Raw genomic sequence first — 27954 nt, forward strand, 5'->3', positions numbered from 1 at the left:
TGTTTAACTCTTCCCCACAAAAAAGGCCTTTATAATCTTAAACCCCAAAACCCTCAGCCTTAAAAAGTTATATTCAGTTTTTCCGCCAAGTATCTGCCTGACTACCGTCCTCGCTGTTTTCCTTTTTCATCACAACTAGTTTCGTGAAAACCTGCCCCCATCATCCACCAGTGAGGATAGATCCTTAAAATTATTTGCAATGCTGTTTGGCGGGAAGCTTTGTGAAGTGAGGTAGCTTTTGTGAGCAAAAAGCTACCTGTTAAACAGGATTTAAAACTATTTAAAGGATCTATCCTCACTGGTGAGAAGTTGATGATGGAGGCAGGTTCTCGTAAAGGTAGTGATGAAAGAGGAAAACAGGCAATGGTAGTTTGGCAGTTACATGGCGGGGAAAACTAGATATCATATTTTAAAGGGTGAGGGTTTTTGGGTTTAGGATGTGTGAAGCCTTCTTTTTTGTAGGGAAGAGTTAAAAGGTTTTTTTAAAATTGTTTTTGATGTGATTACTATTTGTTAACAGAACTCACTAAACTTTTTTCTTGTGATTGGGTTTCCATTTTTCCATGTTCTTTTCCGCTGTCCCGGAGAAAAAATACCAACCCTGGGTGTGGATGTCTGTATCAGGAAGTAGAGTACTGAATCGCTAAAATATTTTATTTTCATTTTATAATTTTTTTTTTAATAAACGAGTGAGGCATCAACAAGTTGAATAAAAATCTTTTAAGAATTTATTTACTGCTACTCGTCATCAGTTTTAATTTTAGGGCGATGTTGAGAACTTTTTTGGTGGGCTCTCAGACCAGCTAATTGTGAGTAGGCACTTCCACATTTGCTGCATTTATAAGGCTTTTCCCCTGAAAAAGAAAAGATTCAATACTGTAATGAATGACTAATATCAACTGTTATGGTGTTTTCACACCTATTACAATGTGGTGCTGTATGGCCTATTAACGCTGTTGCACCATAAAATCCTATAGAACCAACCAATTAAAATGACCAAGTTCAATATAGACTTTGGTGACGTTACTGGTTTCATATGGTTCGAGTCGCACACCCTCTAGCTGATTCACAACTGAAATTACCTTTAGCTGTCACCCGAGGCTTTTTGAAAAGAAGGAATAGGCTTTTTGCCTAAGTAGCAAAAAACTTTTTATCGCTCAAGTTACACTTCTGAAAATTGACAGCACACCATTTGGTCATCTATTTGTTGAACATTAAAGGGAAGCAAATTAATCCATTTCAACTTTTTTTTTTTTTTAAATGAGATTTTTAAGTAGTCTTACTTTTAAAATAGTAACTATTGGAAAAATCGATTTTATTGAATTTCTAACATTGGCATGCATTTCATGTTTACTACAAAGTATGAAAATTTTATTAAGAATTAGCATTTCAATCTATGGGAATAGGTCCCCCCCTCCCTCCTCATGATGGGGGTAGGGGTTGAAAAATTAAAATTAATAAATGAAAAAAGCCGGCTTTGTGGACGTTTCAAACTCCAGGAGTCAGAGTCTGCCATTTTTCTATCGACTCTGCAGCCCTGGGCATTATGATAACATGATGAATTTGCACTTAGGCTAATACTAATCTCCCACAGCTTGCCAAATAAAAGAGCTGGTAGATTGGTTGTTTTACTGTGATAAATAGTTTTCTTCATAAACTTGCAACAATAGCCAAACTTTTTATTAAGTCATTTAGTAGAATATCATGCAGTATCAACAAATTCTTTTTAACATCTAGGAATACATTTCATTCTTTTTTCTTTCTTTATTTTTGCATAATTTGTGAGTAAGTTGTTCAACCACTTTTAAGTCTTACTGTTTTTAACTCTATTTTCATTTCAAGGCCGTATTTTCGTAATCGAGCCTTCAGATATCTCTGAATATGTTACATTAAGTTCAAATCTGGAGATTGAGGGTTTTGATTGTTTTTTAAAATATTTAAATGAACAGTATGATTCATTAATATCATCAAAGAATTCCAAACTACCAAGTCCTGATGCTGATATGTAAAATCACCGTCCTGATAAACTGATCCAACTAAGTTTTAAGATTAAGTTCCTAATTTTTTCTTCTATTTACAATTATACAACAATTTAACCAAAAATGTTAAATTCATTTTTATCTGTAAGTAAGTTGCAATTCCCAAACGTTTTGAGCTTATTAACATTGGTTTTGTGATGAAAACATACTTGCCAACTCTACTGTTTTTAACGGGAGACTCCCGATTTTTGCTTCCATCTCCCGATTTCCCATTTTTTACTATTTTCTCCCGTTTTTGCAGTTTTTTCAATCATAAAAAGTTTCAGATTCTTAATGATAGCGCCCTTTTCTTGTTATCCACCAAGATCAGGGGAAAAAAAAAATTACGATTAATAACGCATTTAGTAAAAATTTATTTTTGGAAGCTTTCCATATTGCATGTTCAACAAAACGTGCGTTGCCAAAAATTGCAGCAGATTTCAATCCCTTTGTATCTTGAAAATTTTTCAATTATTTTGAAAGTTTAAAGATATTTTGACATGTGCTATCCCATACCTACTCATTTTATATTTTATTTTCATTAAAATATTGATTTTTTTTTTTTTTTTTGATATTAGCCATTAAATTTTTGTAGCGACTTTTTTGGTACAGACTATGGGATGTGAAACTTTAGGCAAATTCACTCATTATTTGGTTTTTATTTTGCAGTATTTTTTTTTCTTCTTGCTGCTACCAATTAGCTTAGATCTGCAAAAAATCCCCATTTCACTTTAAATTAAGTATTTATGATATTTAAAAGCATATTTTACTAATTTTGTTGTGATATGTCGCTGGTGAATCACCTATATACCTCTAGTGGAATCTCCTTTTTTTTTTCTTCAAAAGTTGGCACGTATGTGAAAAGCGTAAGCTTTCTTTTTTTTTTTGCACGAACAAGAAAATGTAATGGAATAAATTGACTAATTTAGAGACTTTTCGAACCAATTTACCGCTACTGTGATGAAAAAATTCAAATTTTGAATGGTGTTTGGTTTTTATCAATAGCAGCCATTTTAAAATAATAAGCACAATATTAAGGAATAAATAAACAAAAAATTAAAGCCAGATGATTTTTAAGACTTTATAAAAAAAACGACACAATAATTTTAATCATGAATTTATTCGGAAATATTAGAGAGTACGATAACTTTTGTGGCGTATTATTTCTGTCTCTTCGTTTTTTGATCCATTTCAAAAAGAAGATCCATCAATATTTTGAAAAATTTACTGAGTTGTATTAAGAATGATGTGAGAAAATATTGGACTTTGAATTCAGGTTTGTGTAATTTTGGTTTTACTAAAAAATTTCAGAGTATACAAACACTTTTGGGAGCCACTGTAGGTGCAATTTCTTAGTGTAGGATTCCGAAAATTGGTGCCACAAAGTGTCCGCGGAATTAATAGAGCCCGTTGGGCAGGCTCGGATCTATAAATTTTGGGTCCCCCTGGAAGAAAATCTAATGCCAATTCCCAAGAAACCAGCAGTGTATATTGGAATGTTAATAAAGTTCTAGTGTTTTTTTTTTTGCGGTTATGCAGATCAGGCTGCTGTTGGGGTAAAATGAAACGTTCTTTCAACTTTGGATCTTTCCCTTCCTTTTTTATCAATTGAGTCACAAAATTTTGTGCACTGCGTCCTAGACTACTCTGAGTAACTGGGTGTGAAAAGAACTGTTTATTACCGAAAGAAATCATGTTTCCTTGTCCTCCTGACTAGGGTGCAAATAGAAGTACCCTATTTATGGCTATGAGGTTGATATAGACAGATAATCGCACAATCTGTTTAGAAGCTTAAGGAGATTGGGTCGCAGGTTGATCAGCTAAATCCTCGAAGTGTAATCTGAAATAATTTTAAAAGAAAAGTAATACGAAAAATTGGATTATGCTTTGAGTTCATGAATGCATAAAAAATTTTATCTTCCAAAAAAAAGGATGGGAAGATCGACCTATTCATACCAACTGAACTTATGATAGACAAAATACTGAAACTTCTTTCAAAGCACAAAACTAAATTAAAATTAACAAACATTGTAGGATTTTTTTGCTCAATTGGCAATCTGATATTTTTTTACTAATCTGTCAAGATTGACTTTTTATGTGTGATGAAGCAAATCGATGAGAATTCTCTAGATGAGTGTGAGAAACACTCGGTTTTGACCTAACATTTTTCATTTTGGAGAATAGGTCCCCCATGACATCTTAATGCTTAAAAGTTATAATGAATGCTTAAAAGTTACACCTTTAGTTCAAAGTTTTCCAATTTCTTCTGTAAATCTGTATTACATTGAAACGCAATAAGTTCCATTTGATGCACAAGTGATTACCGAATTGCATTGAAACTAAATCGTTGGGCGGTTAATTAAAATCAACACAGCGGACAACAATCGGGTTCAGGGTTTAAGACCACAGCCTGCTGTTTGAACGTACCTGTATGTAGTCTCATGTGATTCCGAAGGGTTGATGATTGGCTGAATTTCCTGGAGCAGATGGAACATTCGAATGGTTTATGCAGGGTGTGCGTCCGCATGTGAGAACGAAGATTACTTCGGGAGTTGAATCCCTTCTTGCAAAGGACACACGTGGCTTTTTTTCTTTCTTCATCTGACATTGATTCTAGTAAATCTGAAACTGCAACCGTGAAATTCAACAATTTTATGAAAGCAAACAATCGCAATAAAATAAAGGGAGGTTACAGAAAAATAACCAAAGCATTGTTGCTCAATCAAAATACGTTGATAGAAATTACAACGCGTAATTGTTCATAATTCCCCCACCTGTGGTCACAATTAGAATGTTTCCCATTTTTAAAAAATATTTTTTTCTGAAAGATGATCTTCGAAAACATAGATTGAGCTACTCTTTTTTTCTTAATTTCGACTTATTTTCTCTCTCAAAAAATATCTTACAAAACATTCGGTCGTTTTCATTAAGGCCCTTATAGTGGAGGGCCGACGCATCCGCCATTTAGGAGCAAACTTGATCCAGTGCTTCGTAGCAATAGCATTGCTGCTGATGTTTACATTTCTTTAGCATGTGTTAAAATAAGTCAAATAGGTGGTTGTTCGGCTGTTAATTGTGTAAACAGCTCCAAAGAAGGATTTCAGCCCTTTAGATTTCCAGCAGATGCAGAAAGAAAAAAGAAATGGATAAATAATAGTCCACGAAGTGACCGGCAGCCTGGAAGCGACGCCAACTGTTTCCAAAATTTCGCCAATGCTCACCTTCGCTCTCCGACTCTCTCGTTCCCTGTTTGGCGAATGATTGCCAATAAAGGTAGCTTTCCCTGTTTTACGCTTGCTCCAAAATGGCGGATGCGTCGGCCTCCGCAGTTATAGGAGTTCTAGTTTTCATTTTCGCTGCTGACGTCACAAGTGAGCCAGTCACTGGTTACCAGAATCAAGCTTCAGGACTTCGCTAAATGAATATTTTATTTCCTTTCAATTCTCGTCAGGCTAATAATTTCGTGCAGTGCAAAATCATTAAAAGACGATATCCTACCAGAAAAGACACTTGCGCTCCGGTTCAAGATGACTGTTTTCACTAGTGACGTCACACGATGAAACATCTTGTTTTAGAAATCTGACCTTTAAAAAAATTAATTTAAAACTAAATGTTCGGAAAATAAAAATATTTTCTAGCTCCATGTTATTATTATTTTTTTACTCATTGTATTAATTTCAGTGTTTATTTTAATCGCTGAAATTGATAGACTTACTCGACAAATTGCATGCTCGTTAGAAAATTTTTGTTAGCAGTTAAAAGATCAGTTCAGTTATTTATAATGACTTTTTTGTTCTTACAAAGAGGTAAACGAGCTGATGTGTGCATCACATGACTTCCTTTTGCACCAATTTAATGTTATTTCTCCAACATTGGCAATTTTAATGTGATTCAACAGTTAATCTAAAATCAAATCACCAACAGTGGCCAAATAAAAACCAGATTAATAAAAAAAAAAAGTCGCTAAGTTGGCTACCAAAAGACTGGCTATATATCGTCAAGTGTCCGCCAAATTATAACACCACTTGAGTTTGCATCGAAATTAACAATGATTCCCCCCCCCCCCCCAAACAAAGTGCAAAAGACCCCTATAGAAACACCCGAATGCAACCAAAACGTGAGTTGCAATATTAGACCCCACTAGGAGTCTACGTACCAAATTTCAACTTTCCAGCACATACCGTTCTTGAGTTATGCTACATACACACGTCACGAGAAAACTCGTTGTAATTAACGCGGGAATTGTCGAAAAGGAGGTTTCGGACGGCTATACGTTCTTAGGCATATATGCACGTGTGGTCGGGTCTAAAAAAAAAAGAATTGTATTCGCGAAAAAAATTTCACTCAAAAACCAGCCTTAACTCAATTTCCATTTTTCTCACGCCCGAATGAATGTTGATTTTTTTTTTTTTTTTTGTTTTTTCCGACCCGACCACACGTGGATATATGCCTGGGAACCTACAGACACCCGAAATATCAATTTTGACAACCCCCGAGTTAATTACTACGAATTTTCTCGTGACGTCCGTATGTATGTGTGTATATATCTCGCATAACTCAAAAACGGTATGTCCTAGAAAATTGAAATTTGGTACGTAGACTCCTAGTGGGGTCTAGTTGTGCACTTTCCTTTTTGGTTGCATTTGGATGTTCCTAAGGGGGTCTTTCGCTCGTTTTTGGGGTAAAATCATCGTTAATTTCGATGTTAACTCACGTGGTGTTATAAATTGTCGGACACTTGGCAATATATCGCCAGTCTTTTGATCGCCAAGTTTTTTCGCCAACTTGGCGATTTTTTTATTTTTATAATTCAGTTTCAATTAGCCACTATTGGTGATATTTAGAGAGTAAACAATTGAATCACATTAAAATTGCCAATAATGGGGAAATGACATTAAATTGGAGTAAAAGGAAATCATGTGATGCACACATCAGCTCGTTTTACTTCCTTTTACAAAAATGAAGTATTGTATTCGCGAAAAAAATTTCACTCAAAAATTGCCCTTAATTTCCATTTTGCTCACCCCTGAATGAAGGTTAAGTTTTTTTTTTTTTTTTTTCAACCCGACCACACGTGGATAAGTGCCTAAGGACGTATAGACACGCGACATATCCATTTTGACGATTCCCGAGTTAATTACAACGCGTTTTCTCGTGACGTCTGTATGAATGTCGCATAACTCAAGAACGGTATGTTCTAGAAAGTTGAAATTCGGTACGTAGACTCCTAGTGAGGTCTAGTTGTGCATCTCCCCTTTTGGTTGCATTTGGGTGTTTCTAAAGGGGTCTTTTGCCTCTTTTTGGGGTAAAAAATTGTTAATTTCGATGTAAACTCAAGTGGTGCTATAATTTGGCGGACACTTGGCGATTTATCGCCAGTATTTTGGTCTCCAGGTTTCGTAACCAAGTTGGCGACAAATTAGGTTATTTTTATTTTATTTTTTTTCAATCTGGTTTCAATTTGGCCACTGTTGGTGATATTTAGAGAGTAAACTATTGGATCACATTAAGAATGCCAATAATGGGGAAAATACATTAAATTGGAGTAAAAGGAAGTCATGTGATGCACACATCAACTCGTTAGAAGCTCAGTTTTTCGACCATGGGTCGAGATATATCGGGAGTAAAAAATGTTGCTTTTTCTAACGGTATCCAAAAAAGATCTGTTGGACACTTCCTTCACTTTTTATTCATAAAGTAGTGCCAAAATTTCAGCTAAGCCAAAAAAAAAATCCAGCTAAAAACGCAAATAACTCCCGCCGTAATTAAGTTTGAGCATCGAAACAAATTGCGTAGAACGCGGAAAATTCTACCCTTTCCAACGATATGCAATATTAATATGTGCAAATAGTTTTTCACCCCCATATTCGGGAATTTATGTTAAAATTGGACCTAAATTGGAATTATATAAAGAACTACTTGTCGAATTTTTTTCGAACTGTTCTGCAAACCTTTCTGGTGCTAAAAGAAAGATAGGCAAATTTCAGCGAAATCGGCCGGGTAGTTCTCGAGTTTTGTGCGTTCAAACAAACAAACGCTTTTTAGAGACTTCCTTTTATACTATGTAGAGATTCTGTTACTATTTTTTAGCTTACCAAAAGCAGTTGAATTATTCATAGTCTTCATATCTGAGCATGATTGGAAACATGGAACTCCGAATTCTTGTTGGAAATTGTTTCCATACCAGACCATTAGTTCTTCACCTGGTAGTATATCCTATGGGGTAGAGGAAGAATTTCTATAAAAATAATAGCAACAACTTAGTTCTAGTTTGTGCAATTGCTTCTTGCGCCATTTACGAGCCCTGTCCTATACAAGGTGATTCACATTAAAATTTTTCTTTTAAAATCTGCGCAAGGACAGGCACACGATAAAAGCAAGAATTATGTAGAAACGTATGGTAGCTAACAGAATGCTGACATGCTACATGCACTCAAAGTCAGAAACTGAATAATGAGAAACGGGTCAAAAATTCAATGCACCAAGCAGTGGCGGATTTAGATTTTTGGGTCCGTCACAATGTACTTTGTTGGCATTTTTGTTTATCACAGAAGACAAAACTTAATAAAACATTTATCATGTGCGTTTTCAAGGCACTCACAAAAGCAATTTGTTAAATCCCCGCCGCAGAGACGAAGACAATTTTACTCAACATTTAGTTTCAGCGAAAAAACACAGAAATAGGCAGGCGTGTTCGTGATCCGGAATTATTTAGCCGTTTCCTACAATTTTAGTCTGACAACATATACTACAACTAAATAAATAGAAAAAAAAGGAAAAGAAAGAAAGAACTTTTAAAATATTGTATTTTACAATGATTTTTGAAAACATAGTTTTTACGGGAGGAGGGGAAGGGGGTGAGCTTCTTCATAGTTTTCAAAATTGTCACTTGAGTCATCCACTGTCATTCCTGGAAGTAGGGTAAATTTGCGACCAACCAGAAGTAGGCATTCTGGGAAGGACCCTGCTGCTCATCAAGGATCTGCTTGGATCAGCGGCGGATGCAGACAATCCTTTTGGAAGGGGGTGATTTTCTAATGCATAAAATGGGGGGGGGGACTAATTAAAACAAATTGTTTATTAACTAATAACTGAAGCCTGATAATTTTTTTTCGAGTAATGGGTATGATTCAAAGAGTAGGAATGAAAATTAAAAGAAAAGATTGTTATGGATTTCTTTGATGATTGAGCTGTTTAATATTCGCACATAAGTAGGAGTGTTTGCGGGCTCTCCCCTCAACATTTTTGTTAAGAACGCATTTCTAAACGCTCTTTGGTGGTTAATAGGAGGAAGAGAGGTTTTAAAGGATCCGCCCCGGAAAATTTTTGAAATTTAAGGGTATGTTTTTGGAAATACAATTGTTTGCCATCTTTGGCGGCTAGGAAAAAGATAAGATTCAGGAATTTTCCCTAGTTGTTTTTCTATGTCAAAGTTCTAAAAACGCAAGTTTAGATGTCTTTAATGGGTGCTAAAAAAATGCGATTGTTGGCCAAAGATGGTAGCATTAAGAGAAGGGATGGGGTCAAGAGCTGTCCCTCAGCTTTTTGATATTGAAGCTTCAAAAACGCAATGTCAGACGATGTTCATTGATGGTGGGGGAAGGGCTCGGCAATTTTTTTGGAATTGTCCTAAAAACGCAATTGAAGGCTCTCGTTAAAGACAATAGGCGAAGGCATATGAGGTAAAAAACTCTCCCCCAGAAATATGTTGATATTCAAGTTCCAAAAGCATAGCTTTTTTTTTTTTTTTTTTTTGTGTGTGTGATGCTAGGGAGCGGTTAGGTTTTGGTCTTCCGTGAAAGTTTTTTGAAACTGGAGTTTTAAAAACGTAATTGTAGTGTAACTTTGATAAGATTAGGTAAAGGAATGGGATTCAAAGAATCTCCCCCCCCCCTGTGATTTTTTTGAAATTGAAGCTCTAAAAATTCAAAATTTTTAATGATCTTTGATGACATTGGAGAGATCTCCCCAGGAAAAGTTTTGGAATTTAAATCGTAAAAATATAGTTGTACGCAATTTTTTGTGATTTATTTGGGTTGAGGGGGAAGAGGTTTGTTGGTCTTCTTCCGGAAATATTTCGAATTTACATTTGCCCCCCCCCCCCCCGGGTATCCGTCACTGGCTAGGACCTTTTCAAGGATCTGCCGCTGCCGGATCCTCGATCCGGCACTGCTACAGGGCTTAAATTCCTCTTAGAAATGCAGTGGCGTAGCGAGAAAATGTGGAAGCATGGTTAGTTTTACCCTCTTCTGAGTTTCAAAGGGGCACTTATCTCCAAAATCCCCCATACAATGTTAAATCTGAAAAAAAAAGAAAAAAAAAATACTAGACCTCTCCTTAGGGTTTGATAGGACTAACCAAAGGAAAAGAATTCTGAAACCTTTCTTACATTACATTTGCATAGGCTTGCCACATTTCTGAAATGTTCAACCGGGACGCCGGAATGCCCCCCTCCCCTTCCACCCCAGCGTCGCGAGTATTCAAAAGGTTACACGACCCCTGGTTGGCTTTTAGAATAATTTACATGGCAATTCACTCTCAATACCATAAGTAAATTTTTACTAATTATGAGCCTTAAACAAGGGTAATAAGAAATGATACAAGCAGATAAATTTAAAAATTTTACTTCTTGCATGTTAATATTTGCAAGTTATACAAAAGAGAAGAAGCACTTTGAATGAGGAATAAAAATTTGGAACAATATTTATATAATTTTCATTGTCAAGAATTTTTTAGGAAGTCTTGTATTTGCTTTTAATCTTGTTGTAAAAATCCTCACAAGCTAATCCGATATTAATTTCACAAGTCAATGTATGAAAATGACAGGGTAATTACCTTAGATAATCCTTCCCAGTTAATTATTTTTAGACGCTTTTAGTCAAATGTAATGGAGCTTATATTTTACCGGGACATGAAATAAACCGGCCGGACACTTGAATTTTGTCAGAAAACCGGGACATCTGGCAAGCTTACATTTGCATAACTTTTACTACAAAACATCAAACATTTTGGGGAGCAGAGTCACCCCTCCCCCCGTTTTTTGTAACTGCAGCACTGCTCCCCTGAGTATGGTGTATGGATATGGTACTTTAAAAATTTTTCTAAAATAAACCATAAAAAATAAATAATTACATACCACTAAAGGTGTTTACCTTTATTGCTCGATAGTAGATGGCGCCACCACTTTGAAAAGTTTCAAGATTTTGCTCTTCAGCGTGCCTTGCGTCTTGTATGTAATTCATCCACGATTGACAGGATGATGTGTCCAAAACTTTTAACATTTTGCCCGTTCCATCTAAAATCTGATGTATAAGAATTAATTATGACATTCCATAAATTTCTCTCAGAGAAGATAAAATCTAATGTTCATTCATTTCTGCAGGTTTGTTGTATCAATCAAGTTATTTTTTCACAATAGCAATAATAATAAAGGAAAGAAGGCTTATTTGATGCTAAAATATAAAAATCCTAAATAATAAATTCGTGAGGAATAATACTCCACAATCTACTGGAAATCCCCCCCCCCCTTTCTTGAAATAAATGCTATGTTCAACGCTAACAATATCTTTTTTACTTCTCTAACTCTTTTTAGCGAAAGTCTCATAGAGATTTGTGTTTTTATGAAAACAAATTAAAGTAAAATTCTACGTGTTTTAATGTTTTAATTCTACGTAAGAGGAACGATACCACCTGATTAATGCATATTAATTTATAGTTCTTTATTCTTATTACTTAATTAAATTACTAAAATAGAAGAAAAATGAATTAAAATCCATAAAAGCATTGAGTAAAACATTTGGAATTGTATTGCGGTTGCCATAAATTCTATGTTTTGGAAAAACCTATCTTTTACGAACACCACGAAGGTTTTCAGATTTTCTTAAATGAGAGGCTTACTTAAAGGACGTGAACGCATCGAAATTGTATCGTAAAATACAAAACTACGCCCACTTATATGGAAAAAGATTAGTCTTTTAAAGTAGGGGGGATTGATCTCCCCTCCCCCCTTAACCCCTTGAATGACGGACCTGGTTTAATGGGTAGTCTGATGTCTTTGTCGTGACTAAAAATTCAAAGTATTGTAGCGTATTAGGTATGTAGCCGCTATTGTATTGTGTCACTCAAATTTCAGGAAATTTATAAAGTTTAGCGGAATTTATAGTATATTGTAAATTTTCTCTTTATTGAATTTTTTCTAAAAATCTCAAAAATTCAAGTATCTTGCCAGAGCGGGAGGCTTTACTCACGAAATGTTGCACAGTAATCAGTGTAAGGGAGTCACAAATTTTCCGCACTAAGGCTAAGTGCTCTACTTTTCGGCCCACCCGATTATATATACGAGTACAATGCAGTATTGCATAACTATTTAATTCCTCTATTTATCATTTATGCAGACAGAAAATTGAAATATAATATTAATAAAACGTAAATCTCTTTAGATTATTAGTTTTTCTTTTCAGTTCAACTTGCTTTGGAAAACTGCCTTGTGTTATTTACCCTTATTACCTATTTCCTTTTTCTAGAACCGCAATTCTAAAAGGATAATATGATTTTTTTTTTTTTTTTTGAGCAATCACGATTGCTTATTGCTTTTATTTGACTGTTTTTGGCACGCTATCATTTTATTTTCCCCACCGCCACCCTCCGCACCATCATCGTCGACCGGCTCCTCACGATGCTGCTCCTATAGCGAAAGCCGTCTCCAGGTTGCATCCATGTCCTACACTTACGCGCATACATACACGCACGTACACACACATCTCCATACAAACATACACACACATACACCTACACACACATACACAAACACATACACACACAAACACATACACCTACACACATACACAAACACATACACACACACAAACACATACACCTACACACATACACAAACACATACACACACACAAACACATACACACACGCATACATACAGACACTTACACATACACACACAAACACATACACACATACACATACCCCCCCTCCCACACAAACACACACACCTACATACACACGCTAGTGATTGCGAAAAACATAATTTGAATTCAAGATGTCAAAATTCAAATTAATTTTTATTTTTTTGAGGGTGAGACTTGAAACATTCGCGTCTGAAGGTCAAAAACTCAGTTCAAAATAAATAAAGAAATATACATAAATAAAAAAATTAATGAATTTTAATGTCTTGAATTCAAGTTATGTTTCTCACAATCGCGAGTTGCGATAGGACCCGACTCGTTGAGTTTCTTGTTTCTAGAAATGACTCTTGTCCACCGGAATCAACTTTATTTGTGCCCCACCCTCTCGATTTCACACAATTCTTCGACACAATCCGATTTGACCCCACTTCTTGCCGTTTGCGGCGGTTCAACTTTAAACTCGCTTTCGGTGAAGCACATCGGGGGCACAACCCCATCGCTTCCACTCACTTTGCAATATTTCATCAAATGTAGCAAAACAAAAGTCAGTTTTTCGCCAAATTTGGCGACGGAATCGGCTGTATGTCATCAAATTCGACACGAACCCGTGTGACAATTGATGATTTGAATGGTATTTTTGTGAATTTGTGTATCGTTAAGGTTTAGAGGAGTGAGACAGAACGAAATGGCTTCATCAGGATATCGTTTACTTATCGGTACCAGTATTGGCCTGGGAGACATTTACAGTCCGAAGGAGATTGGGTTACAAATACAGATGTGTTTATATTTTAGTAGTGAGCGTGAAAGTTTGATTGAAAAAACCCATAAATGACAAGTCGGCAATTTAATTTTTTACAATGTATAATTTGAAAAAAAACTATAAATTTCATTAAAAACTAAATAAATGAAGGCACGGGACTCGAACTTTCTGAATTAGAATTTGATTTCAGCATCCTAAGAATACTCCCGAAACACTGTAACTTCGGAGACAGCGATTTCATCGGTAAATTCTTAGATTCTGAAGCTTAAAATAAACCTCGTTTAGCTATTTAAGAATGACCATTAAACATTTTCCTCTTTGTCACGTCTTAATTTGCAGAACACCTTCAAAATAAAAGATAAAGCCTTTTTCTTCGGAAGTCGTCCTTCGTCTGTGGTCGAAACTTTACCTCAAATGGATCTTCGCGAAGGTTATTTCTAGGAACAAATAACAGATTTCTTGTCTTCAACTATCATCTTTCGGGTCATAATGACAAGTCACAGGTGATGCGAAAGGTCGATTAGAAATAGAAATAATAAATTAGTTTCTCACTTATTGTGCTGTGAAAGTATTTGTTGGAGAAAGTCCTTTGGAGGAAAACGATTTGTTCTAAAAATGTGTCGTTCGTCTACTTATGCTGTCAGGTAATGTTTCTTTCATTGGGCAAATATTTCTGCAGGTTGCTTATCATCACAGTTATTTTTCGGGGACTATGTTGACACTCTGTGATGTAATTTAAAGTTATTTTAACCCTGATAGCACAAAATGTTAGTGAAGTCACTGCGTGTCATGAAGTCACTGTCACAAAATGAAAGAATTGTGACGACTGACAGGAGTCGATCTGTGACACATTTCTGACACGTTTCATGTATCTTTACTGCTGGGACGTCACTTAATTTATGACTGGTAATTTTGGGAGGTTGTTAAGACGTCACTGCAACGAAACTTTCTGATGTCGTCAGGTAATGTTTCTTTCATTGGGCAAATATTTCTGCAGGTTGCTCATCATCACAGTTATTTTTCGGGGACTATGTGGACACTCTGTGATGTAATTTAAAGTTATTTTAACCGTGATAGCACAAAATGTTAGTGACGTCACTGCGTGTCATGAAGTCACTGTCACAAAATGAAAGAATTGTGACGACTGACAGGAGTCGATCTGTGACACATTTCTGACACGTTTCATGTATCTTTACTGCTGGGACGTCACTTAATTTATGACTGGTAATTTTGGGAGGTTGTTAAGACGTTACTGCAACGTAGCTTTCTGATGTCGTCAGGTAGTGTTTCTTTCATTGGGCAAATATTTCTGCATGGTTGCTCACAACTGCAACTGTTTTTCGGGGACCATGATAAAACTGTGGCGTAATTTAAAGTTGTTTTTACCCTTATAGCACAAAATGTTAGGGACGTCCATGGGTGTCATGAAGTCACAGTCACAAAATGAAAGAATTGTGACGACTGACAGGAGTCAAGTTGTGACACATTTCTGACACGTTTCATGTGTCTTTACTCAGACGTCACTTAATTAATTTATGACTGGTAATTTTGAGACGTTGTGAAGACGTCACTGCAACGAAGCTTTCTGATGTCGTCAGGTAGTGTTTCTTTCATTGGGCAAATATTTTTGCATAGTTGCTCACAACTGCTGCTCTTTTACGGGGACTATGATAAAACTCTATGGTGTAATTTTAAGTTGTTTTTACTCTGATAGCGCAAAATGTTAGGGACGTCCATGTGTGTCATGATGGTCACAGTCACAAAGTGAAATAATTGTGACGATTGACAGGGATCAAGATGTCACACATTTGTGACATGCTTCATGTGTCTTCACTGAGACGTCACTGCAACAATTAATTTATGACTGGTCATTTTGTGATGTTGTGAAGACGTCACTGCAACATAGCTTTCTGACGTCGTCACGAAAGACTTTCGGAAGTTGCTACAAAATAAAGTATAACTTTGATTGAACTATACCCGATTTAACGATTTCCTCGTTTTAAGGATACATTTCACTGGTCCGGATTTGACTTCATTGAATGTCTACGATTCTCGAATTAACGATTTCCTTGATTCAACAATAAATTTTTCCAGTTTCTTGACAATCGTTAAATCGAGGTAATACTATGATTTTACCATGATGTTTCGTGACCGTCACTCAATGGGGAGCCTTATGTGGCTGTCACATAAAGTCTCCCATTTCTATCACTGTACTACTATAGTGGTAGGTTCCCTCAAAAGGCATTAGGTTGATACAATCGTGGTAGTTCTGCATTTAACGTTTCTCCTCAACAACCTTTGTTCCTTTGTGCATAAAAGATTAGAATTACCATTATTGCTGTGCTGCGCCGACAGAGCGGTAGATTTTTTCCAATGTCGAAAAAGAAAGTAGGGTGCTCTGAATTAGAGTTTCGGTATACAAACTGGTATCGAGGTAGCAAGAATTCATATTACGGTAGGGGTGCCCATCCCCCCCAAGTTAAATGGCACAAATCCCCCCCCCCCAAAAAAAAAAAGAACTCTCAACACTCTTTCCCTTTTTTATATTTTAAAAACAATTTTTTTAATTTACTTTTTTTATTATTTAGATTACTTTTTTAATTTTTTAAAATTTAATTTACTTTTTTTTACTTAAGTTACTTTTTTAAATTTTTGTGTTTTAATTTGCTTTTTCATTATTTTATTAACATTACTTTTTTATTTTTTTATATTTATTTATTTTAAATTATTATTGTTATATTCTTCACATTTCCCGAAATTCCTCCCACATTATTTTGTGAAGCTGTTTCTGGATTCCTGGAAGCTGCATGAAAAAAAAAAAAAAAAGAAAGAAAGAAAAGACTTACAGCGGTAGCCCTACGAAACAGCAGAAATATATTTCTTTCATTTTCTGGAAACTTTCATTCTTCAAATCTTGTTTTCTCTGAAATGGTGTCCGATTCCATATCTTTAGATTTAACTATTAAACAATATTCTATCATTGTGAGCCTCAGACATGTCCTATTTTGTTATGTGACGTACATTACATTGTTGCTGCGGTCCTTTTTAAAAAAAACATAACTAAATGCTTTTATGCATCGAACTAAAACCCTTTTTTCTTGCTATTTGTAGCTCCTCTTCTTGATTTTTCAGTCCCCTATTCAATACTAAAAGAACATTTATTATAACTCTACAGGCGGTTTTTTTAAATTTTTACTTTTTCGAGTGTGCAAAACTTTAATCAGAGGATAAGTATCAGGGCATAAATAGTATCAACTAATCAAAATAGTACTTTTGAGAGTGGTATTTTAAATCAATTTAGTATGTTGAGCTAAAGTCACAAATCAAATATTTTCCGTAATATGCAGCTCCTATATCTTTATTTTTGACTAGTGATACCCGCACGGCTTTGCCCGTGATAGAAAAATTAAAAGTTCTTTTGGTTCGCCTGTATATTTTCAAATAATGTATGGTGAATCTTCTCGCTAATTGGCTTGTACCCATGTTACGGTTCCACGTTATGATAATTTCGTAATTTACTCGTCCATCTCATGATATTTTTGTTCTTAAAATTGAAATAGAAAAAGAACAAAATCGAATTTTTGAAAAATCGCTTCGAGGTGCACACCTCCATACGACAAACTAACTTTGTGCCAAATTTCATGAAAATCGGCCGAACGGTCTAGGCGCTATGCGCGTCACAGACATCCAGACATCCTCCGGACTGAGAGACTTACAGCTTTGTTAATAGTAAAGATTATTTATGTTTAGAAAGTATTAAATTCATTAGGGTAGACCGGGGCACATTTACGAGGATTTTTTTCAATGAATTTTCTAATTTTTATGTTTGATCCTAGGAAATTTTAGACATTGTGGTTTTATGAAGCGGTTAATAAAGTCCAAATTTGTATATTTAATTGTTGCTCAGCTTGTGTTTTAAAACGTAAAAAAAAAAAGAATGTTTTTGAGTTCAAATCAGTTGCGTAAACTTGCCCCGAACACGGGCAACCCATCTATTTAGTCACCTTCTTCATCACTGTTAGATTTTACTAACAAAAATAAAGTTTCTTTTCACATACTTTTCATGGGATTGCGTTTTGACTTCTAAGACATGGAACCCTGTCTTGTCCTTTTTTCGATCGGTTCTGTACTTTCAAACAATAGATGCAAGCACAATTTTCTACTTCGTGAACAGAATCGTTCAGTAATTTCCTTTTTACAGAGTGTACTTTCCAGTCGTAGGTTTTGGTTTCATACTTTTTTCTTTGATGTCTTCTATTTAGACATCTTATTGTACTTTCAAACAATAGATGCAAGCACAATTTTCTACTTCGTAAACAGAATCGTTCAGTAATTTCCTTTTTACAGAGTGTACTTTCCAGTCGTAGGTTTTGGTTTCATACTTTTTTCTTTGATGTCTTCTATTTCTGCTTCAATAGAAACTTGTAAATTTAAAGTAATTTCTCCTTTTTGTTTTGTTCTGCCATTTTTTTTTCTTTGTAGCTTCTAACTGCTCTTGTCTGAGGGCTTCTTTAATCGGAGTATCAGTTAGGATTCTGAGCATCCTTATTTTTTTTTCCTATCCTGGTTCTTAAACTTTGATCCTACTTTTTCAAATGGTCTCACTTGGGGTTGGGGTAGTACATATGTGACGATGTGGAAGGCCTACTAAGAAAAATACTTGGATTATCGATAAGCCCTTTCATTATTTTGGCATCTAACGTGGTTCTCATAGTGTTTTGAACTCAATGTCTTACCATCTTTAAAATAAAGAAAATGTATTACAGGCTGAATAGTGTATAAAGTTAAATCTGAACAATCATGAAGACAACACTATATGATTGTAAGCTATAAGATAAGAATCTTTTACTTAAAATAAATGATGAATTTCAAAACTAAAACCTGAAAACACTAAACATTTGAAACAGTACAGAGTGAAAAAAGCGTCCGAGACCCGTTTAGAAGTAAGACAGAGTAGTAAGACACAGTAAGAACGTGCGTAAATGTGCCCCAATGAAAATGCGTAAACGTGCTCCGTCGGCAAGTTTGGATTTATTTTTAACGTGCAAGAAAATTTAATAACTTTTCTGTCAATACAAATACAATTCTCAAAAATGGATAAAATTCTGCCAATTTTTATATATTTATTTGTTCTTAACTGTGTATTATTTAGTCACAATAAGCTTCAAAACGTTCAACACAAAATTTACTCAACTTGGTAGAAAACAGATTTTCCTATCCGCATGCTAAACTGAAGCTCGACTGATACTCAAAAACTTGTGAGAATATTGGCTAGGGAGTACCATCAACCTGATATGACTGTTGGCTCTCCAGTTATAACTCGTTTTGGAAAAAGGGCACTGTGTAAACGTGCCCCGATCGACCCTAGCCATAGATACAAGCAGTTTTTTTAATACAGTTAGATACAAGCAATTTTTTAATACAATTTGTCTTGCGCCAATTTTATCCGCAAAAGTTGTAAGTAAATAACAAATAAATTGCATATGTATATATTTTGTAGTTAGGGTCAAAAAAAAAAAAAAAAAAAGCGTTAAAAGCAAAACAACAACGTTTAAAATAGTACAGATTTCAAAGAAAAAAAATGTAGACACGGATCTAGGGGCTGCACTGAACCTTTTCAATGCAAAAAGATTTGAGCTTATGGATGTAAAGACATTCGAAAAATTTGTGCTGGTTTAACTGTTGCTTTTATTTTTACTTTTTAACCCAAAGATGTTTATAAATTTCCTTCGTTAAACTCATTTCAATCGAGGTCCTGATCAACTCAATATTTGTTTATTTCAACACTTTACACCTCCAAGTAATCCTACACGTTACCTGCAACAAAATACATTGAAGCTCGTTTGTTTCTGAAATTAAAGAAAAATAAATAAATAAAGTTAACACACACGATAAAGAATAAAACTTAGTTTTGAAATTAGATTTTTCTATTGACTTTAGCAAAGAAACTAGTTTATTGATTTTCTCAGATACCTAAGCTTTCGGAGCAGTTTTAGGAACAATGTTGAAAGTATTTCCTCCAATATTGCTTTGCTTTCCTTAGCATTGAAAAGAACATCGCGTTTGTCACTGATTTTAAGAAATATTATCTAGTGGAACCTCAATTTAACGTTGTACGTTTCATTCTTCATCCCGCTTCCAACGTCATTTTCGATTGGTCACTGAAAATTGGTATACTGATAATGTTAAAATGTTCCGATTTTAGCGTGACGGTTTTTCAAAAATCTCGCTGAATATGTTTTTAACAACAAATCAGAATCCTTTTGCACCTACAAGACTCACATAACATTTTTTCTTTTTTGTATTCATTTTTTTACCATTTTTTGAGCAATCACGATTGCTTATTGCTTTCATTTGACTGTTTTTGGCGTCCTATCATTTTATTTTCCCACCGCCACCCTCCGCACCCTGTCACCGTCAACCGGCTCCTCACGATGCTGCTCCTATAGCGAAAGCCGTCTCCAGGTTTCATCCATGTCCTACACACACGCGCATACGTACACAACTAAACACACACACACACGCACACATACACACGCATACACCTACACACATAAACAAACACATACATACATACACATACACAAACACATACACACACGCATACATACAGACACCTATACATACACACACAAAAACACACACACATACACACAACTACCCACATATTCATGCCTGCACACAGACACAAACACATATGCCTACACACACATACACATAACCCCCCACACACACATTCATACACGCAACTACCCACACACTTATGCCAGCACACAGACACAAACACACATGCCTACACACAAATACACATACCCCATACACACACAAACACACACGCCTACATACACAAACTCGTGATTGCGAAAAACATAATTTAAATTCAAGGTGTCAAAATTCAAATTAATTTTTCTTTTTAAACTTGGTTTAGTATTTGTCTGTTCAGGTGGAATCTTGCAACTCAATTTTCAACCATTACCTGTAATCGGACCCCTTTGAAATTTTGTATGTAACCTCAGACCCGATGGCAATGCAATATTCTATAATCAAATTAATTAATTAACCATGAAGTATTTGTTTATTCTAATTTTAATCTATATTTTTGCATGAATGCAGGCCGAAAAAAATCTTCGCACTGATTCAAATCAAACATCAATAGAGAGCCCTTATTTTTCAACATCAAATAAAAAATTTTCCAGCAATCCAAGGTAATTAGAACGTAAACTATAATGGGGTCGTTTCCAAAATTTTAAATGTATTTTTTTCTGAAAGAGCATGCTTAAAAACATAGGATCTGACCATTTTTTAAATAATTTGTTTAAGTTTAATATTTTGTAAAAATTACTTAAATCTGTGCGCTTTCATTGTTTACGCTTCTGTTGTGTGATATCACAAATGATAAAATGACAGTCAATGTTGCCAGTCACAGAGCAAAATATTTAATTCGCATCTTTACTCATGTGCATCGGCAGCGATATGGTTGATAGCAAGCGTAGAGCGCAATATTTATATCGCTTCTTGATTATTATAACGTGGAAGCGTGGTAGAAAGATGAGCCAAATTGCATGATTTGTGACGTCATCAAGACCCCCCCCCCCTTGTTTTCAAAATCGGACATTTTAAAAAAATAATTAAAAAATAACTGTTGGGAAAGTGAAAGTATTTTCTGGGACTATGTTATTTTTCTTTATTCATTCTATCAATTTCAGTGACTAAAAGTAGTACTTTTGACTGAAGAAAACAACCCCATTGTTTTAACTAATTTCATGCTAAAATGTAGGTGAGCCGTCCATTGAAAATTCATTGTTGATCAGGGGTCATTGCTGAACAATGCTTTTACTAAAATGTGCCTAAAATGTTTAAAGCAATGTACATATAGCAGTTTGTATATGCATTTGTAGTGCATATGAATTTGTTTTACAGCTGTTACTGCTCTAGAATTATTTCTGTTCTATCTTACTGTCCTTTGGACGATCGGAGGAAACCCTCTCACATACAATCTTCCTTCACAATAATTGAGGACCAGAGCTGCTGACGCTCTTCTTCATAACGCATATATCATTTCATCGCATCACGAATGACTTCGATATTGGATTTAATACCCGCTTCCAATGATAGTGAAGAAGACGATGAAGTAATAATGGACGCTTCCACAGCTGTTCAAGTTACTCAAAGTATAAAAACTGTAAAACAACTTTTGTAAAAAAGCAGTCGAAAACTTTGTACTATGGAATGAGTAAAAATGACAACGACGTGTATAAAGTACAAATAAAGTAGTATAAAAGAGTTAAAAACTCAGCAAACAGCTGTTTCGGGGCTGTCACATGCAAGCAACCTTCATCAGTGCAAAAAGAACTAAAAGTCCACACAATGTAAACCGAACTATAAATGGCATGTGACAGCCCCGAAACAGCTGTTTGCTGAGTTTTTAACTCTTTTATACTACTTTATTTGTACTTCATACACGTTGTTGTCATTTTTACTCAAAACAACTTTTATTTGCAAATTCCAACTGAAAAGCAAATTTTGTCACCAGACTAAAAAGCTAGCTTGCAAAAAATTGTCAAAATAAAACGCCATTTAAATAAAAATAAATCTTTAAAAAAATAATTTGAACTCTGAAATTTTGAATTCAAATTATGGTTTTCGCAATCATGAGCTGCGACAGGGCCCTACTCATTGGAGTTATTGTTTCTAGAAACGGTTCCTGCCCCCCCCCCCAAGCGTGCTCCTCCTCTTGTTCGGTCACGTGAGTATAGTTGTGTATGTGTAGGCTTGTGTGTGTGCGTAGACCTGTGTAAATGCACGTTGGCGTGTAATTGTGTAAAGACGCGCGCGTGTGTGTGACTATGTATGTGTGTAAAGGGGCGTGTGTGTGTGACTGTGTATGTGTGTGACTGTGTACGGTATGTGAGTGTGTATTTGTATGAGTTTGTGTGTGTGTAGGATGTGGACGCCGCCGGGAGAAGTGGATTGCTTAGGACCGGAGGAGCCGCGCGTGCAGAAGACGGTGGGTTGAAAAAGGAACCGGAAGGTCAAGGACGGTCAAGTAAAAACAATTAGCAATCGTGCTAAAATTAGTAAAAAAAAAATTAACTCTAATTTGAATTCCGAAACTTTGAATTCAAATAATATTTTTCGCAATCACGAGCTGCGACAAGACCCTACTGATTAGACTTATTGTTTCCAGAAATGACTCCCCCCCAAGCATTCCCACCTCCTGTGTGGTTACGTGTGTATAGTTGTGTGTGTAGGCTTACGTGTGTGCACGTAGGCGTGTGTATGTGTGTAAAGGCGTGCGCGCGTAGGGGAGTGTATACGACCATGCGTGTGTAGGACATGGACGCCACCGCCCAGCAAAAGTGGATTCCGGTGGACAGTGCTCAGGAGCAGCCGCGCCGCCGCCGGTGGACGGTGGAGCTGCAGGCCTGGTCCAAGCTGAAAAAGGAGCCGGAACATCAAGGACTGTCAAATGAGAACAATAAGCAATCGTGATTGCTCAAAAAAAAAAAAAAAAAAAAAAAACTCTAATTTGAATTCCGAAACTTTGAATTCAAATTATGTTTTCGCAATCACGAGTTGCGACAAGACTCTACTGGTTAGAGTTATTTTTTGCCGCCGGTGGACGGTGGTGCTGCAGGCCTGGTCCAAGCTGAAAAAGGAACCGGAACATCAAGGACTGTCAAGTGAGAACAATAAGCAATCGTGATTGCTCAAAAAAAAAAAGACTGCATTTTGTACTATAGTTCATGGTTAGGGGTCAAATTATAAAACAATGTGCATAGATTTTTAGTGCCACACCCGATTTAAGTTTTCCCGCCAGGCACGTTTTTTATCACACGGTAAATTTGCAGCTTCAAATAAAAGCGGGAAATTATCTAAATTTCTAAAATATTTTTCGGCGGAAGTATTTCCTGTTTAATTATGGAAATTACTTTTCTCTGAGAGAATTAGCAGATGAAAAAGTAAAAGAATGCATGTATAAATAAAAGAATTAATGAATAATTAAATTTTGAATAATGTGTAGGAATTGATTTATTGATCAGTAAATCATTTAAAACATAAATGAATTAAACTTCTACTTTGCCCATTCTCTTTGCTCCCCATGGCATTTGATAAATTGTGCTGTACAAATTAAAACATTCCTAATATTAAATAGACAAGAAAATAAACACACACACACATATGTACTAGTGGACTTAATTCCGGACACTTTACAATTTTTTTTATAAAGATTTCATCGTTTAACATTGTTTAATGAATTATTAGATTAATTTATTTCACTTAAATAATATATTTATAACTTCTCTCACATGTATGTAGTCATTTCATGTTAATGTTACATACATTTTTATTTTTAATTATTAAACAATAGCACATGTTATAATAACAATAATATAATTTCACACTATGAAAATCAGTATTTAATAACCAATAATAATTAATATCAATAATAATATTATTATTAATATTATTATCAGCCTTTTGGTCGTTACCAAAGCTAATTATCTAAATGAATCAAAATATATTGGAAAACGATTTTTATTTATAATTTGAACATTCAACTGAATATTGAGTGTTTTTATTATTTTTTCATTTTAATATGTCGAGTTACAAACGAACGTGTAGAATAATTTACTATGTTCCTGAAGACGAAGACATGCGAGGCCGGATCCAACATTTGGTTTTGGTGGGGTACGTGGTCCCCAAAATGAAGTGTAAGGTTGTTTGTTCGTCCTCAAAGAAGGGAGGTCAAGACCTACATCGATCCGCGTAGAAATCATGATTCTACTAAATCACGGGCCCTTGTCTGTTAGTCCCCCCCCCTCCTCCCCCTAAAAAAACGAAAAAAAAAATCAAATTTGCTTACTAGAAAATAATTTACTTTAAGTGCCACAACAGAAAACTAAAAGAGTAAATTTTACTTTAGCTTTACATTTTGCTCCTCCCTCCTTTTTTTTCTTTTATTTTTGTGTCAGATCAGTGTCCCCCCCCCCCAAGGTCGGGGCCCCTAGTTTTTGATTAGGCTAATATGCTCTGGAAAACTCCAAAACAAACAGTCATCCTCATTTGTTATTCAGAGTGATTGTAGCTAATTTAGAGCCATATAGTCGGAAATTGGTTACTTGAAGCAAATAGAAACTCCGTTTTATTAAAAAAGAAAAAAAATATGAAAATGATAACTTTTATTTAAGCTCAACAATTAGCTCTGGCCCGCGAGATTCATTTTAGTATGAGGTTTGACTTTCAGGTAAATAACAGTTGGGCATCACTGTACTGAACGATATTGTTCGTTTTAAAATGATTTTTTGTGCGAAAATTAATGTCAAAGCATTTATTTTCGAGAGCCGAAATTTTCACGAAAAGAAAAATATCGGTGAGCTGAACATTTCGTGAACTTTGTAAGAACAAAACCGAAAGTTGAAGAAAGAAAAAAAAAAAAAAAATCGCGAAGCTCAAATTTTGGACGATTGCAGCGGCCTGGCGAAAATCGTCGAAATGAAAGCCTGACAAAAATAAATGCTCTCACAGTAATTCATTTAAGTTGAATAAATATATGTATTTCCTAAATTTAAATGAAGTGTATGTCTTGAAATGCCAAATGAATGTGTTTTTAAGGAATGAACAAACATTAATTATTTTGCAAAAAAAAAAAAAAAAAAGAAAAAGAAAAAAGAAAAAAAAACATTTTCTGATAGTAGCAACAGAAATTAATTTATGACCGGGTTTTATTTTTGGAGAAACAATCTGTAGCGTAACTATGGGGTCAAGCGCCCCTGGCAAACTAAAGAAATTGCGCCCCCTCCCCCCAGAGTCTCCCACATGGGAAGTCACCGAAGAACATTGTAATCACCAATTTTTTTTTGGGAACATTTTGATTAATTGATTCGTCGAATAGGAGGCAGCATAGTAATTTTTTTTCTTATTTTTTTTTTGGAATTGTTTCCAATGATGCCCAATGTTCCTTCTCAGTAGATGTTATGTATATGCGTATATATATATACCCTCTAGCTATGTTTCTTGCAAGTTTAAAAAAAAAATGAAAGCCTTTTTAAAATTCTATATGATAAAAAAAAAACTCTTATTTTTTTTTTTTAATCAGTCGAAATGACGCCCCCCCCTCCTGGCTTCTGCGCCCCTGGCGAGAGTAACTCCTGCCAACCCCTAGTTACGCTGCTGGAAACAATGTTCACAAATAGATATGTATGTGTGTGTGTGTGTGTGTGTGTGTTTTAGACACAAACTTTACAATCACACTTTTTTTTTCCCTTTCGTAAGTGAAAGCTTTGCGAATTTATATCGATAGGTGAAAAATGGTTGCTAAAAGAAAAAGTAAAAATTACCTCCCAAGCGTGATCTGTTTTCTTACAACTTTTCGGATCGATCATTTTTCCTGGAACGGGACCAATAACAGTTTTCTGTTCGATTGTAGATGTCGCGAAGATTCCGATGCGGTTCAAGGGTAGGGTGGAGACATCTAAAGACACTTCTGACGGCACGTCGTTCAGGACATCTAAGGGAATCAGTCAAGAAGAATTTTTATGAAGTTACTTTGAGACTTGTTTTTAAACATTTTCTGCGTAGAAATGAGAACAATTCTTAAAGGAATGTGATATTATTTGAAGCGTTTAGTGTCAAAACCAGCTTAAAAAAAAAAAAAACAGAAGAGGCTACTTTTTTTAAAAGATTTATTTTTCGTTAAAAAAAATTTCCGTGTACGACTTTTTTTTTCCTAAACTATCAGAATCGTATAATTATTTACAAGGAAAACAATAAGACTGAGTTGGTTTTGAAGTAAATCTTTTTTTTTTTTTTTTTAATTTCCCATTTAAACTCCCACTAGGCATATATTGTTCACTTATATGCCATGTATGATCAAAAAAGTGCTTTGATTAAGCATAAATTCTGCATTTACATGTAATGAACAGGGCTCCGACTTCGAATTCAGGATTTTGAAACGTTCGACTCCGACTCCAGCTTTTGAATTATAATTTTATTTTTTCAAATCACCCGCCCCTTCCCCTTATGGGAAAGGGGGAATACCGTCAAACAGAGATTGAAATATAAGTTCCTTTTCTTGAAATTTTCGCGTTGTATTTTATTGTAAACCTTAGATGCATACAACGTTAGAAAATTAGTTTGAAAATCAAATTATCTAATAGTTGCGTTCTAAAGTAAGATTAGTTAAAAAATTCCATTTAAAAAAATGAAAAGGCTTAATTTGCTCCCCTTTAATGTTTAACAAATAGATGTTGATAAAATCCTGTGCTTTCAATTTTTGAAAGCACAGAGAAGAGTGAGAGAAAGAGTTTTGAGAGAAAAAAAATTGTTTGCTAAGTCAAAAAACGTTTCTTGAGAGGGGGCGGTCCCCCCTCCGCCCGGAAAGGAAAATGTACCCAATAATAATATGAATTCGTCCAATTTTAAGCAGAAAAATACATTTTTCCAATAGTTTTTTATTGTTTAGTAAACCAAAAATAACTAATTAGTTGGTGTTGCAACTGCAAAACATAAAGCAAGCAGAAAGGCAAAGAAAACTATTATTTAAAACTAAGTGCAACGGAAATACATGAAGTACATATTTTAAATGTACTTTTAGATGTATTAATTTTACTGCAGTTCTTTATTAAGATATTATCAGAAAAAATTCTATTTGAGATCATACAATGTATATACATTTTCTAAGTATTTTATTTTTGCTTTGACCTTAAATCTGGAAAAACCATAGAAACAAGGCATGAGTCTGTAATGAAATTTGCATTTCAATTCCTTTGCATTTTCCGTTTTGTGAAACATGAATTCTTCAAAAACATTTATGCACAAGAAATATTTTTTTATTTAATGATTAATATCCTTCTTGAACCAGGAAGGACATATTCAAAATTCAGAAACACTTATGCACATTTTCATTACAAATTAGTTAAAAATTTATTTTTAATATCTTTTATTTTTTTAAGCAAAGTTATTCGATGTTTCTTTTTAACGAAGAAAGGGAAAAAAAATATGCAGGCATAACTTTGAGCGATTGTTTAAAATTTTTAAAAGGATAATATTCATAATGCTTTTTTAAAAGGATATACCAGTGACATACAATGCATATAAATTATTTAAATCTTTTAGTTTTGCCTTTACCGAAAATATGGGAAAATCATAGAAACAAGGCATGAGTTTGCTTTGAAAATTGCATATCAATTCCGTTGAATTCTTATGCACAAATTTTCGTTGCAAGTTAATTCAAAATTCATTTTTTGTATCTTTC

General features: G+C 34.9%; 1 protein-coding gene across 1 annotated transcript in view; it reads left to right on the forward strand.

Moving 5' to 3' along the window:
* The first annotated feature begins 315 nt into the window (after positions 1 to 315).
* LOC129220880 (cubilin-like) overlaps positions 316 to 27954 on the forward strand; it is a 156988-nt gene continuing 129349 nt past the window's right edge. Inside the window, 1 exon segment of the mRNA XM_054855315.1 lies at positions 316 to 366. Within this exon segment, the coding sequence (XP_054711290.1) occupies positions 316 to 366 (51 nt within the window).

The sequence above is a fragment of the Uloborus diversus genome, chromosome 4, assembly GCF_026930045.1.
Source record: "Uloborus diversus isolate 005 chromosome 4, Udiv.v.3.1, whole genome shotgun sequence".
Lineage (NCBI taxonomy): Eukaryota > Metazoa > Arthropoda > Arachnida > Araneae > Uloboridae > Uloborus > Uloborus diversus.